The 15290-nt window shown below is 40.3% G+C and overlaps 1 protein-coding gene across 1 annotated transcript in view; it reads left to right on the top strand.

Moving 5' to 3' along the window:
- FBXL13 (F-box and leucine rich repeat protein 13) overlaps positions 1-15290 on the top strand; it is a 166852-nt gene that overhangs the window by 113505 nt on the left and 38057 nt on the right. The window contains exons 16-17 of the mRNA XM_059711281.1: positions 2800-2919; positions 3931-4057. Coding sequence (XP_059567264.1) covers positions 2800-2919; positions 3931-4057 — 247 coding nt within the window. The remainder of the gene's footprint in view (positions 1-2799; positions 2920-3930; positions 4058-15290) is intronic.

Raw genomic sequence — 15290 nt, 5'->3', positions numbered from 1 at the left:
AACAAAATGTAAAAAATAACTAGATTTATTTGAAAAGAAAAATAACTTTTAGAAATAAAAATATAATATAGTTATTGAAATAAAGAAACTCAATGGATTGCTAATCAGCAGATTAGAACTCACTGAAAAGAGAACAGAGCTGGAAGATAACCACTTTCATGACATCAGAGTAAAAAACAAAAAAAAGGAATTTATAAGACTATCATATAGGGTGAAAGATAGAGTTTCAGGTTCGATTTTTAAATCCATCTATGAAAGATACACCTAAAAAAATAAGCGGGTGAGTCGAAGAATAAACATTTTCTTAACCACACACCAATCCTTTAAAAATGGACTGTGCATGAATTTTTAAAGCAAGTTCCCACAACTTTTAAATTATTGATATCAACAAACCTGTATTAATTTTATTTGTTTGCTAATACATCTTTGCAATTTCTTTTTTAGTTATTTTATTTTAAATATGTTTCTTATAGACTACTTATGGTTAGATTTTATTAAACAAATTTGAAAATTTGTCTTTTTTATTTTTTTTATTTTTTATTTTTTTATTGCTTAAAGTATTACAAAGGGTATTACATATGTGTCCATTTTATCCCCCCGCCCTAGACAGTCCCTTAGCCTCCCCTATTCCCCAGTGTCTTATGTCCATTGGTTATGCTTATATGCATGCATACAAGTCCTTTAGTGAAAATTTCTGTCTTAAAAGGGAATATTTTCAACGTTTTAATACGTATCATTATTATAAAATTAGAGGCCCAGTGCATGATTAAATCGTGCGCGGTTAGGATCCCCAGGCCTAGCTGCAATCAGGGCCATGTCCGCTGCCCAGAGATGCTCCTCCACCTCCGTGGCCCCAGCCCCGTGAACCTCCCCGCTCACAGCCCCCGCCCTGCAAGGCTCCTTGGCCTCAGCTGCCCAAGCCCCTCGAAGCTCCATACTCATAGCCCCCGCCCCGCTCCTCCACCTCGCATCCTCCGCGCCTGCCCTGTGACGCTCTGTCCACCTGAGCCACCCTGGGAAGTTCAACGCTAACAGCCCCAGCCCTGCTCCTCCGTCTCGCCTCCGCCACCCCGCAACACTCCAAACACTCCACGTGCCGCCCCTGCCCTGCGAGCTCCTCCGCCGGGAAACTCAAGGTTAACAGCCCCCACCCCGCGAGGCTCCTCAGCCTCAGCCACTCTGCAACGCTCCTTTGCCTCACTGCCCTGCAAAGCTTCATGCTCACAGCCCCTGCCCTGCTCCTCTGCCTCGCATCCACTGCCCCTGCCCCGTCCACCCCGGGAAGCTCCATGCTCACAGCCCCCAGCCCAAGAGGCTCCTCACCCTCTGCGGCCCCACCCGCCACGCCCGCCACGCTGTGAGAGCTGGACCGGTCCTTTGGTCACTTGGGCCCACAGCTCCCTCCTCCTGCCACCGCACTGCGGGAGGCCGGGGGCACATAGCTCCCACTCCCTCAGCTCCCTACCCTGCTGTTTGGTCGTCCATCTGGTCGTGACCGCACCTGGATTTTTATATACATTAGGATTGAGATATTTGATCTTCTTTTGCTTCTAAGCATTCTACTATTTATACTTTTTTTTATCTTGTTTTTTTTTTCTTTTTAATGTATAGGCTGTGTTTTGTTATTTTGTTTTATTTAATTTAAAATTTTTTATTTTTCAATTATAGCTTACCTTCAATATTCTTTTGTATTAGTTTCAGGTGTATAGCATAGTGGTTAGATAATAATATACTTTATAAAGTGTTCCCCCTGATATTTCCAGTACTCAACTGGTACCATACATAGTTATTACAATACTAGAGGCCTGGTGCATGAATTTGTGCACCAATAGGGTCCCTCAGCCTGGCCTGCAGGATTGGGCCAAAACTGGCTCTCCAACATCCCCTGAGAGGTCCTGGATTGCAAGACCTGGATTGGAGGTGCAGGCCAGGCCGAGGGACCCCACTGTTGCACGATCAGGGCTGGGGAGGGACCACGGGAGGGCTCCAGGGCATGTCCAGCCCATCTCGCTCAGTCCTGATTGGCCGGACCCCAGCAGCAAGCTAACCTACCAGTTGGAGCATCTGCCCCCTGATGGTCAGTGCACATCATAGTGAGTGGTTTAGTGGCCTTAGCACATCATTAGCATATTACTCTTTGATTGGTTGAATGGACGACCAGATGATCAGACACAGCATATTAGGCTTTTATTATATAGGATTATTGACTATATTCCCTATGCTATATTTTACATCCCTGTGACTGTTTTGTAACTACCAATTTGTATTTCTTACATACTTTGCTATTTAAAAAGCTTTTATATATCTAGATTTTCTCTGTTTCAAAAGGAAAGGATCCATAGGTCATTTATTAGGATTCCAGTCCAACTAAATTGACCTTGTATTTAGTGGAAATTCCTCCAAGATTCTAGCAGTGGTGTGACTGTTAGTCTCCTATTTTTTGGTCTTTTTCTTTTGAGGATATTGCATCAGGGATTGCTTAGCTTGATCACATTTTAATCCAAGAGAAAGACACCTTAAGGACCATCTGTTTTCTTACTAATTATAATTATTATGACACTTAAGTGAAGAGGAATAGAATTTTTATTAAAACTTCTATTACTATCATTTATACTTTTTAAACAAATTAAACTAAAACCTTTATAATCAAATTTGGTTTTAAAATGTTGACAAAATACCAGTAGAAAGATATTATCTTGCTATTTTAGAATATATGGGTGTAGTAACTACTATTTAAATAGTATTCCATGTACTGACATATCAAATCACATGTAAAGCTGTTTTTACTCTTTCCTACAGAATTGGTGATATGGGACTAAAGCAATTTCTTGATGGTCCTTCAAGCACAAAGCTAAGAGAGCTGAATTTAAGTAACTGTATCCAAGTGGGTGATGCCTCTATTTTGAGACTAGCAGAGCGGTATGATAAAACAATATTTTACATCATATCATTAGTAATTGCATATTTACTAATAAGGAGAGATTAGAGATAGAACTTCAAAGCCATTTGAAAAACATCAGGACCAGCCATAAAGCTGGTCCAATATTCCATGAAATAAAATAAAAGACATTGGAGTCATAGATTAAACTAATCTTTTAATTGTATCTGAGATGTTTCTTATGAATTTCACCTTAGAGAAACTTTGAAATGAATCATTCATGAAGTTATGAATATCTAGGCATGAATGACTTCGCTGTACTTTTCAAGGATATCATTTCCATGTAAATCTTTACTCAGGTATTTCCTAAGGGATGTTCTAGCTGGTGGATTTATTCTTCATTCTCCTTACTTGGCGGAGGTCGTGTGTATACTAAGGGTCAAGACCAATTGCTGTTGTAAACTCGTAAAGGATAAGAAATTTAACCTTGCACTTGTAGTGATCATTCATTGTGTTACTTACATGATATGTATGTGATATATTTTTTCTTATTAGAAATTGCAATATGAAATGAAATCACAGAAAGAATCCTATATAATAAAAGGCTAATATAAAAATTGTCCCCTCCACCAGGGGTTTGGGAATTCAACCAAGAGGTTGACCAGGGGGCGGGGCCAGCTGGCCAACTGCCTGCAGCCCCTCCCTCTGGCCAGTCCCTCCCCCACTTGCCCCACCCCCCGATTGGGGGCAGGGCCAGCTGGCCAACCATGGGAAGGGAGGCCTTGGCCAGCAACCACCAGCCACTAAGCTGCTAGGGGCCCTGCCAATGCACGAATTTCATGCACTAGGCCTCTAGTGCCTTATATAATAACCCATCTCCTTTTCATCAACCCTTGTAATGCCAAATTATTTTCCACCTTTAAGCTTACTTTTATGTTGAGAAAAGTAAAATCCTTGCTTCAGTATTATTTGCTTTCCCAGATAGTTTTTATGTGAAGAAATTGTTACTGAGAGTAGTTAAGAGCTAAAATTATTTTTTATGATTCTTTCAGCTGCCCTAACTTAAACTATTTGAGTTTACGAAATTGTGAACAACTGACTGACTCAGGAGTTGAATATATCCTAAACATCTACTCCTTGATATCACTAGATCTCTCTGGAACAAATATCTCTAATAAGGTAAAACAAATATTCAAAACAGTTCAATAACGTTTGTTTTCTGTAATATAATCATTTTCCATTTTGTAAACAATGAAAAGAACAACAATTACTTTTAGTCCTTAAAATATTAGATTATAAAAGGCAAGTTTAGAAATACTGTTTCTGGAATAGCGATAGGTGAGTTACTTGTAAATCCTGGTCTTGTTTCTCTGTTTAAAAAAATGCAAAATACAATATTGAGAGGAGAGTCCTGACAGATCAGAGTGCTAGATGATAGATCTGAAATTTGCTTCATAATAGAAGTTGGTCAATGTAGAAATAATATATTTTAGATGGCTGAAGTAGGTTTTTCTTGTGGACTGCATATTCTGCAGGACTGCCTGAGTGCCTTGAGATCTCGGGCGAATTCAAAACTGAAGTCTAGGAATGGCCTCATCAAATGTACAAAAGAACACATTTCCAGAAGCTCATGTCCTGCAAGCTGCTGGTGCCACCCATTAGAGTTGAAACTCAGGTCACATGCACCCCGTCACTTCGGCACTGCCTCATTTACTAACCAAATGGATGATCAACCAGGAGAGATCTGCCATGCTGCTCAAAGACTGAAATGGGCTGTAGTTAGATTAGTAATGCACTGGCTTCTCTTGAAGTGCATTAGGAGGGACATAGGAAGACAACAAAGGGGAGGCTCTCCCCTCCACCCGCTTCCTAAATCCCGATTAATCCCTTAAACTCAAGAGCCCTACCTCACAGACAAGGATGGGAACTTCTCCATGTGCATCTCCAGCCCCAGTGCATCCCTCAACATGACCTGTTTCTGTTTCTCACTGTAGTACTGGCATCTGGATTATGTGTCTACCCTTCCCCATCATTCAGTGAGCTCTTTTAGATGAAGGGCTATGTCTGTTTATTGGCTTTTCTTTCTTTGTCTAATAGAGAATTTCAGTTCACCCTCCATTCTGCTAGATCAGTGGTTCTCAACCTTCTGGCCCTTTAAATACAGTTCCTTTTGTTATGACCCAACCATAAAATTATTTTCGTTGCTACTTCATAATTGTAATGTTGCTACTGTTATGAATCGTAATGTAAATATCTGATATGCAGGATGGTTTTAGGCGACCCCTGTGAAAGGGTTGTTCGACCGCCAAAGGGGTCGCGACCCATAGGTTGAGAACCCCTGTGCTAGATGGTCTCCTCCCCCTTCCTTGGAGTATCATTAAGTGGTATGAGAGTGGGGGTTGGGAGCAGTTGTGTATAGCTAATTCATTATGGTGGAGTCAAGTCTTATCGTCTCAATGTCTTCTGCTGGAATTCACTGAGATCTCTGAGGCCCATTTGGTCTTTGGTTTTCTGTCTAGGTAGATCCTTATGTGTCTTCCCTGTCCCGGCATCAAGGCCCCTTCAATTCTTCAGGCACCCTTGTCATATGTGCCTTGCTCTGTCCTCCTCTGGGTCATGCTAGGCCACGGGGACTCTGTGAGGCTGTCTTAGGTCCACAGTCCTAGACATTTCCTGAAGACATTTTTCTGCTCTCAGGGTATATTTGCCCTCAGACTCATTCCTCACCCATCTCTCTGCTACAGAGTGGCTGATTCATGTTAACTGGATTCTAGTTGGGTTTGGTGCTCGTGAGGCACTTGTAAAGAGTCACAAAAAGGAAGAGGCCAGGATTTTCTTCCACCTTTCTTTGCATCATCATTAGCAGCTGCATTTCATTTATGATCAACCGTCTAGTCAGGCCTTCTGTGGTTTCACGTTCCTAGGTAACCTTTGACCCTGAGCTCCAATAACACCACCTTTTCCCATTGTTCTTCCAACATAGTAGTGGCTTCCTGCTGCAGCTAATCTTTAGACTGTGTCATTATCCCTTCGGCTTTTCAGGTTCTCTACCACCTATGTAGCCAATTCCCTGTCACAATTACATTTCCTCCATTTGAAATAGAGTTATTTATGTTTTCCTCATTAGATCTTGGCTGATACATGATAAGCACATGAAAACTCAGATGCCTTGTTGCTTTTCACAGCCCTACCAGGAAAGGTGACATTGGTTCTCATTTATTTAGGACCCCAATTCTAGCAGAAGATTCCTACTTTCTGTCCAGCTGAATAGAAGAGGTCCAGAATAGATCTATGGGGGATCTTCCAGCATCTCATTCTTCTGCTTCCCTGTGATTCTCCCTTCCCCTCTCTTTACCTTTCCTCTCTTCCTCTTCTCCTCCCTCCTCTTCTCCTTCCCCCTCTGCTCTTTTCCTCTCCTCTCTTCTTTGTTCCTCTTCTTTTCCCTTGGCATTGATTCCATATCTATTCTAGGGGTGGAAAAAATGTTCAAACTGATTGCATGGTTTTAAAAAATGTTATGCCCCAAGTGTTTCAGGGTTTAGGATTTGAAGCTTAAAGGTCATAAAAGTTTAAAGAGGAAGGATTTTTTTCCTGTGTTCTTCTATAAAAACCCTTCCCTGACACATCCAAATAGAATGCCCAGCTGTTGTCTGAAGAGTCACAGGGCAAAAAGAAATAGGGGGTCAGAGCTCATTATAAAAGACATTAAAATATAATGCCACCACAGAACTCATCACAAGCCTGCAGGGCCTGGTGAACGTTTGTTGAATGAAGGGAGTGAACTTTAAATGCTCTTAGTTTTTAGCTTTTGGGGAAAACTCTGTTTTTATTTTCAAAGATGATATATTAAAAAATTACCTACTGAGGACAATTTAAAACTGAAAATGATAACCTCATTTGCTGTTTTCATTTTCTTATAAAGAATATTCACAATCTGAGAGAGCACTAAATGCACACGTAAGGGGAAGAGTGCTCATTGTTTTCTGCTAAAAGATCAAAACAGAAGTCTTCTGAATGTTGTTGTTTTTTCCCCCTCCAAATCAGTAAAACTCTGATCTACCAGGCCAATGATTGACAATACAGTACCACAACAGCTGTGGAAGCTAACCGCTAACAGTCAAATTAAAATAAACCAACCTACTTGTCAACTTGAGCAGCTGAACACTAAGTCTGGATTGTAGGTCTGATGAAATGCAAATTTGACTACAGACTTAACATTTGAGATTTAACCTCTGAATTTACAGATATTTATGAGAGATCAAATGTGACCAGTTGTGCCTTTTGGGGGGAAAAAACATTTCTTATGTTTTCTAATAATTATGTTCACTCTCAATTCTTTTCAATAATGACTTTCCAGTTAGAATCACAGTACTCAGTTAACAAATATTTGCTTTGTGCTCAGTTCTGGGGATGCCAGAATGAACAAAACATGACCCCTCTTCTGAGCACTTACTTTCTAATGCAGTGGTTCTCAACCTTCTGGCCCTTTAAATACAGTTCCTCATGTTGTGACCCAACCATAAAATTATGTTCGTTGCTAATTCATAACTGTAATGTTGCTACTGTTATGAATCGTCATGTAAATATCTGATATGCAGGATGGTCTTAGGTGACCCCTGTGAAAGGGTCGTTCGACCGCCAAAGGGGTTGCGACCCACAGGTTGAGAACCGCTGTTCTAGTGGAAGACAGGCACAGAGCAAATGGTTACAAAGTGTGACAGATGTGGGAACCAAAGAGAAGGGAAACAACCTGGCTCAGAGACTCAAGTAAGACCTGATCTTTAAAATATATATATATATTTCAGAGAGGAAGGGAGAGGGAGAGAGAGAGATAGAAACATCAATGATGAGAGAGAATCATTGATTGGCTGCCTCCTGCATGCCACACACTGGGGATCGAGCCCACAACTCAGGCACGTGCCTTGACTGGGAATCGAACTGTGACCTCCTAGTTCATATTTCAACGCTCAACCACTGACCCATGCCAGCCGGGCAAACCTGACCTTTTCCAATAGAAGGGGAATGGGTATGGGCTGAACCAACAAAATAGTCTGAACCAAGACACAGGGGTTTAAAAGTATGGTGGCATCCAGGAAATCTGCAGAATTAGGTATGGCTAGATTGTGAGGAGAGTGGTGAGAGATGATGTTGGAGAGATGGACAGGGGCCAGGTTGTGAGAGGCCGAGAAGCCACATTGAGGAATTTGTTCTCTGTCCTTTGGCAATAAAAGGACATTCAGTACTGTCAATTAGACATGGTCAGATGGACATTTTGAAAAGATCACTCTGTTTGCAGGAGGGACATGGGAATAATAAGTGAACTGGTGGCTGATTATGAAGCTGAAATCCAGGTGAAAAGCTATGAGGGTCTGCTTTAGGGCTAGAGCCAGGGAGATGGCTGAAACAAAGTCTGAAGACTTGAGAGACATTTAGATGGAGGGATCACCAAGAGATAGAAATAGACCAAGTACAGGGGTATAGACGAGAGGGAGTGGTGCAAGGATGATGCCAGATTTTTGGCGTAAGCATCTGTATAAATGGTAGTGTCCCTTACTAACTAACCTGTGTGCCTTCCACAGGTTGGGAAAATGTCTGCGTTTAGTTTGAGTCACCTATAAGATAGTGTTATACAGAGGTAGAGAGCTCAGGAAATAAGCAGGAAAATCATTGTAATTCACTCCTCAGAGGTACAAGAACTTTATAGGCTTGCAGAAGGTGAAGGGGAATTGTATTCTGAAACTCATGGAAACTCATGAGGTTAATTAGCAAAGGAAAACATACAGATATTTTAAAATCTAGAAAGATTTTATTTGAGAGAGCTAATTTAAATGAGGAAAGCAGAGGGAACACAGTTATTTCAAACTGTATACACTTCTTATAATAATTTTATTGTCTTTATCCATTCCTTTGTAGAAAATAGTGATTAATGTATTGTATCATCCATGAACAAAAGTTGAAAAGTTATCTAATATGCATAACCCATGGACACAGACAATAGGATGGTCAAGGCCTGTGAGGGGGGCAGGGGGGTGGGCTAGAAGGAGTTGCTGGGGGAAAACAAGGACATACGTAATACTTTCAACAATAAAGAATTTTAAAAAAAGAAGTTATCTAATAAGCACTTTAGGGAAAGAGGAAATATGTCAATTTTCCTCTTTAATATAAAGAGGATGGGCTTATAAGAGGGGAGAAATAGATTACTAATGTAATAGTTTTTAAAGTATCTTAAAAGTCTTTAATCTTCTATAGTTTTTCTTAATGTCTTATTAAATGGGATGTCATTTATTCCCTTCCTACTCCAGAGGATTGGTTGAAAATGAGGTTATAGCTATAGCTCCATTTGTATGGAAAAATGTTTTACACCAGTCAGGAGACTTATCATTTACTAAAGACCACAGAATCCACAAACAGGGCAGTTTAATCTGTAGCTTAAGTTGCCTTAGTCACCGCCATATTCATGAGGGAAATGAGTCAGAGCAATGTTCCAGACGGTGTGCTTAGACAGAGGTTTAAGAAGATTTTCATTTGTCAGATTTTCAAAAAATTTCACTGAGTACTAGGTCTGAGGTGCCCATTATATAGGCAATCTCCTGGAGCCCCCTCACTAGGAGGTGAGATCCAGGGAGACTGAGACTCAGTTTTGCTAACTGATGCTTTCCCAGAGCTCTGGGGAGTAGCAGATAAATATTAATTGAATGAAAGAACAAATGCTGAGCTGTAGAGTTATCAAGTGTGAATTAGACCTATTCTCTACAGCCCAATTTAGAAAGGTAAGTAAGTATGGATAATTTAAATACAGGTGTAATGATAGAGGAAGCAGAGGAAAGGATATCTTAATTCAGCCAGCACAATACAGAAGCATGGACATGCATGCTTGTTCAGGGAACTTTATGTAGCTTAGTGTACTACTAGAATACACCATGAAAAGAAGATGTGACTGAGGGAATTTCATGCTATGCCAGGAGCTTGGACTTGAACCAATGAAGGCGGAGCAACAATTGGGAGGGTAGTCACAATGCTAGTCAGCCTCCTATTTTATATAGATTATTTGGTTGTTCTCTAGGGGATAGATTAGAGGGAAGAAAGACTAGAGGAAGGGAGACCAGTGGAGATCATTTTAGTATTAAAAAAAAAAGATGGTGAGTTCTTGAATTAGGTCAGAGGCCAGAGCTAGCATGGGAAGGACATATTCAAGAATACATAGGAGGTGAAACTAAAATAATTTGGTGATTAGTTTGTTGTAGAAGAGGAAGACATAGGGGAGGGGGAGATTGAAGAATAAGAATGATTCCAAAAATATGACTTTGGGTGGATTTCGGTCCTACCTCAAAAAAAGATAATGTAAGAAAAATAATAGGTTTTGAGGGAAAAGTTACTTCATTTTATCAGACTGAGTGAGAGTGTATGGAATATTCAGGCCAAAGGCTTGGGAGAGAGACTCTGAAGGGAGATTTAGATATGGCAGTCATGAGCATGGAAGTGTGAATATGACCAAAGTCCTAAGAGATAGTGTAGGGCTGAGAAGAAATGTGCACCCAGGAAAACACAACAAATATCAATATTTAAGGATCGGGAAGGGGATCACAAATCTATGAAGGACACTAAAGAAAGGTGAAAAAGGTTATAAGAGAACCAGGTGAGTGTAGTCATGTGTGAAGTGAGTGTTGAGGGAATAACCAACAGTGTCTAACAGAACAGAGAAATTAAAGACCAAAATTTGAAAGAACATTTACCATTAATTGAACAGATCCCTGCCTTACCCCTCTGATAACATTCCATGCATCTGTTCACTTCATTCCCTTTCCTCTAGCTCCACTGCCATCCTCTAGTTCAGTGATGGCAAACCTATGACACGTGTGTCAGAGGTGACACACTAACTCATTTGTTTTGGTTGATTTTTCTTTGTTAAATGGCATTTAAATATATAAAATAAATATCAAAAATATAAGTCTTTGCTTTACTATGGTTGCAAATATCAAAAAATTTCTATATGTGACATGGCACCAGAGTTAAGTTAGGGTTTTTCAAAATGCTGACACGCCAAGCTCAAAAGGTTCACCATCACTGGCCTAGTTCCTCAAACAAGCCAATTCTTTTCTACTGCAGGACCTTTAAACACATTGCACCTTCTGTCTGAGATGCTTGTCCTTTCACCTTCCTTTTACTTCTTTTTTATTGCTGACACTATTACAAATGTCCCTATTCTCCCCACCCACTTAGCCCACCTCCACTCGGCTCCCGCCTCCCATCCCCCCTGGTCATCACCACACTGCTGTCTGTGTCTATTGTTTATTCACATGTTTTCTTTGACTAATCCCTTCACCTTCTTTCACCCAGTTCCCCCACGCCCCTCCACTCTGACAGCTGTCAGTTGGTTCCATGCATCCATGCTTCTGTTTCTATTTTGTTTGTCGGTTTATTTTTGTGATTTAGAATCCACATACATGTGAGAGCATATGGTATCTGTCTTTCTCTGACTTATTTCACTTAGCATAATAATCTCCAGATCCATCCATGCTGTTGCAAGACGTAAAATTTCTTTAGCTTTTTTTTTTTCACAGCTACATAGCATTCCATTGTGTGAATGTACCAAAGCTTTTTTTGTATTCACTCATTGACTGATGGGCACTTGGGCTGTTTCCAGATCTTGGCAATTGTAAATAATGCTGCTATGAACATAGGGGTGCATATATTCTTTATGATTGGTGTTTTGGGATTTTAGGATATATTCCTAGAAGGGGGATCACTGGGTGAAAAGGTTCACCAATTTTTTTCTTCAAGGTCCTATAGTTTTTCAGGTACAGGTCTTTTTATCTCCTTGGTTAAATATATGCCTAGGTACCTTATTAATTTTTTGCAATAGTAAATGGGATTGTTTTCTTAGTTTCTTTTTCTGATAGTTCATTATTGATGTATAGAAATGCCACCTGTTTCTAAATATTAATTTTGTACCCTGATACTTTACTGAATTTGTTTATTAGATCTAGTAGCTTTTCGGTAGAGTCTTTAGTGTTTTCTATATATAATATCATGTCATCTGTAAATAATGACAGTTTTACTTCCTCCTGCCCAATTTGGATGCCTTTTATTTCTTCTTGTTTGATTATTGTGGCTACTTGTCCTTCCATTCTTCATGTGCCTAGGGAGGTAGATGCTGACCAAGTTAATCACTGATGATTATGACATAAAGCATTTTGACATAAGCTAAGAGTCAAGCTTTTAAGATTTTGACTTAATTTGATCTATAATAAACATTTTTTATGCTGTCATAATTATCAGAAAATCATACTTCTCAATCAATATCATTTCAAGGCAATATCAATAGGTTTTACTTCATTGATGCATTTTTTTCTTTAAGAAAACATAAATCACATGGTGACATCAATGTCTCTATGTGTTTTTCTGAATAAGTAAGCATTCTTTAGTTCCCAGGGTACTATAACCTTATGTCTGCCACATTACAGCACAGTTCCCTAGAAGGGTGTTTCCTACTTAGATGACTTCACAATAATAATGACTCTTGAATTATGAATAGCACACAAATTATTTTCAAATTAAATTGCAAAAAAACCCCACCTAATTAAATATCGGCATGTGATATCCATGTTAATTTTAATTGCATATGTTATAAGGCCATCCAGTTTCAGATATTTCTAGCCAAAAATAATCTATGACTAAATAATATCCTTGAACAGAATGAAGCCCATGTGAGAACTTTAACAATCATTGTAGTCTAAATATCTTTTATATCTCTTCCCCTTCTCCCCTCCATCCTTGCTGTCACTGCCATAGTTCAAGCACTGTTTCTTCTTACTAACCCCTCTTGCCTTAAATATCACTGTCGTCAAATTTACTCTGCTGCAGTGTGACCTTCCAGCATGCAAATGTGAACCTTTCACTTCCTTGCTCAGAATTCTTCAGGAGCCTCACAGTGACTACAGCATAAAGTCCAAATAATCCAGTGTGAGGGACCAAGCTCTTCCTGAGGTGGCCCCTGCCTACCTATACTCTCCTATATGGCTCCCCAAGTGAAGCTCTCCTTGCCTTCCCATTTCTCAAGTTATTCCCTCTGAAACATCCTCTCCCCTTATCTTTCAAGTTCCAGCTGTGTGGAGCTCTGCTGGAATTCCTGGGCAGGCTCAGGATTTCCCTGGCTTGTGTTTCCACCGTATTTTGTAATGCCTTCACTAGAGCAATCAGCTCATTATATTTTAATATTTGTTCCAAGCCTGTCTCCCTGTAGCACTATGCGCTTCTTGAGGGCAGAGGCTGGATCATCCTGTCTTTGGGATGCCCAGCATAATGCCTAGAATGTGAGAGCAATATAAAATATTTGACCAGTGCGTCAGTGAGTGAATGGATCTGGTACCATTTCCTTCCTCTCAACCAAACACGGCTTCTTTAAATTCCACATGCTCTCAGCAAAGCTCTGCGCTGGAGAGGGAGTGCTTACAGCTGCATGTCTTAATCTGATGATACTCTTTCAAGAGACCACCCATCTGCAGGGAACACACACACAAAGCCTGAGGTTCAGGGAAGCAAAACCTCTCAGGCAGGAAACATATGAAATCACTTGGGATTCAAGAAATAGAAAGAATGGGAGTGAAAGGAAGAACGCAGGCTAACTCAGAGACAAACGGATTTGCACATAACAAGAAGTCTGCCCTACTTTTCCACATACAACGGGACCCCTCCTTAGTCCTTTCCCGGCCCCTCTCTCCAGCCACTGGCCCTCTATAAATCTGCTGGTTCCATAACTGGCAATAGTGGTTTTCCTCGCACAGGTTACAGGCAGTTGTCCCGTTTCCAGCAAAACGCCTACCAAAAACATTGCAAAAAGCAGCGGCCAACTTAAGCTTGTCACTTGCTTCACGGAAATTCTTTGGTGGCATAACCCTCCTCTCTACCTCCATCAGGTAAGAGGCAAACAGTCTCAAGGCAAGTTGCTCTATTTTCAGATAACAGAGACGCTGATTTTCCTTCCCTCCATAAATATATAAAGATCTATTTCTGTGTGTTGACCAAAGCCTAGTTTCCTTCTGTATGTAGGTAATAAATTAGGCCAGGGAGGTTGATACCTTTAAGAAAGAAATATGATTACAAAATTCATACTAAGAGTCAAATAAATAGAAATAAAAATAACTGAGAAGAAAAGGTAAGTTATTTATACAAAATTGTAATCATTAACCAGAGTATAAAAGGGAAAATCACTTGGGAGGTTAAGATACATTTTCAAGGACATTGTACAAGACAGTGTTATCAGTGATTCTGGAAAGGGAATGTGTTAATCGAGATAAAACATATTTCCAAGTAGAAGTTTTGTCCTTTACTCATAAAATAATGTGGTAAGCAGCACCAAACAGAGCAAATCTTTCAGAAAGAAACATATGAAATGTAAACACTGATTCACAAAGGGAAATAGATTCCAAACAAGAATTCTGAGAGTATGCCAGCAAGATAAGAGAAAACTGGGTCTACTAAAAACAGCTAATTTTATAGACTATTCATTTATTCACAAGTATTTATTCATTGTCAACTGTGTCAAACACTATGCTAGGTTCTGGGAGTACTCAACTTAAAGCCATAGTACTGGTCTCAAGGTGCAGCCTAGTGCCAAAACAGCAACAATAGTAAGAGCACTACATGGTTAGATTCCAAAAAGCATGAGTTCAGAGTGTGGGTTCATCTCTTGGCTGGTGCCAGCACACTATGAGACCTTGGGCAAGTGACTTAACCTCTCTGTGCCTCCATTTCCCTCTCTTTGGAATAGTGATTATAATATTACTTTTCCTCAGTGTTGTGAAGATTAAATAAGATAACAAATGCAAACTGCTTAACATAGTGCCTGGCACATGGAAAGTATCCAGTACATCTCAGCAATAATGAACTTGATTTATGAAATAATGAGGCATATTTGTTGTAATACAGACTTGTGCACAGATCCTGCATCCTGGCAGAGTGGAGGCGTGGGAAGGTGGGTGCTATGTCTCGTGAAGAAGTCAGGCGAGGCTTTTCAGCTTTTGAGGTGCAGCTGAGAGCTTCGGTGGGTTACTTGTCAGGCAAAGAAGGAAAGAACATTCTCAGTGGAGGAAGAAGCAGGTCAGAAGGCATGGAGTCAGGAGAGAAAGCTACCTGTTGGAAGGTGACTTCATATTGTCAGAGTATGGCCCACGAGGACAGGGGACGTGGCAGGAGAGGAAGCCGGAGAAGGAGGTGGAGGGAAGAATGTGAGTGGTCTTGGATGGCCGCAAAGCGATTCAGACAACACGCTATATGCAATGGGAGACACGGAAGAACTCGGCAGAGAAGGACTCAGACAGATTTGGGCACAGAAATGACAGTAAGGAAGATCTATGTAAGAAAGGGTGAACTACTGCAATGATAGCTAGAAATAACGAGGTTTTGATAGTAG

This window comes from Myotis daubentonii, chromosome 10 (genome assembly GCF_963259705.1).
Source record: "Myotis daubentonii chromosome 10, mMyoDau2.1, whole genome shotgun sequence".
Taxonomy (NCBI): Eukaryota; Metazoa; Chordata; class Mammalia; order Chiroptera; family Vespertilionidae; genus Myotis; species Myotis daubentonii.
Note: the sequence above shows the minus strand (reverse complement) of the source record. Positions and strands in the feature narration are given on the sequence as shown.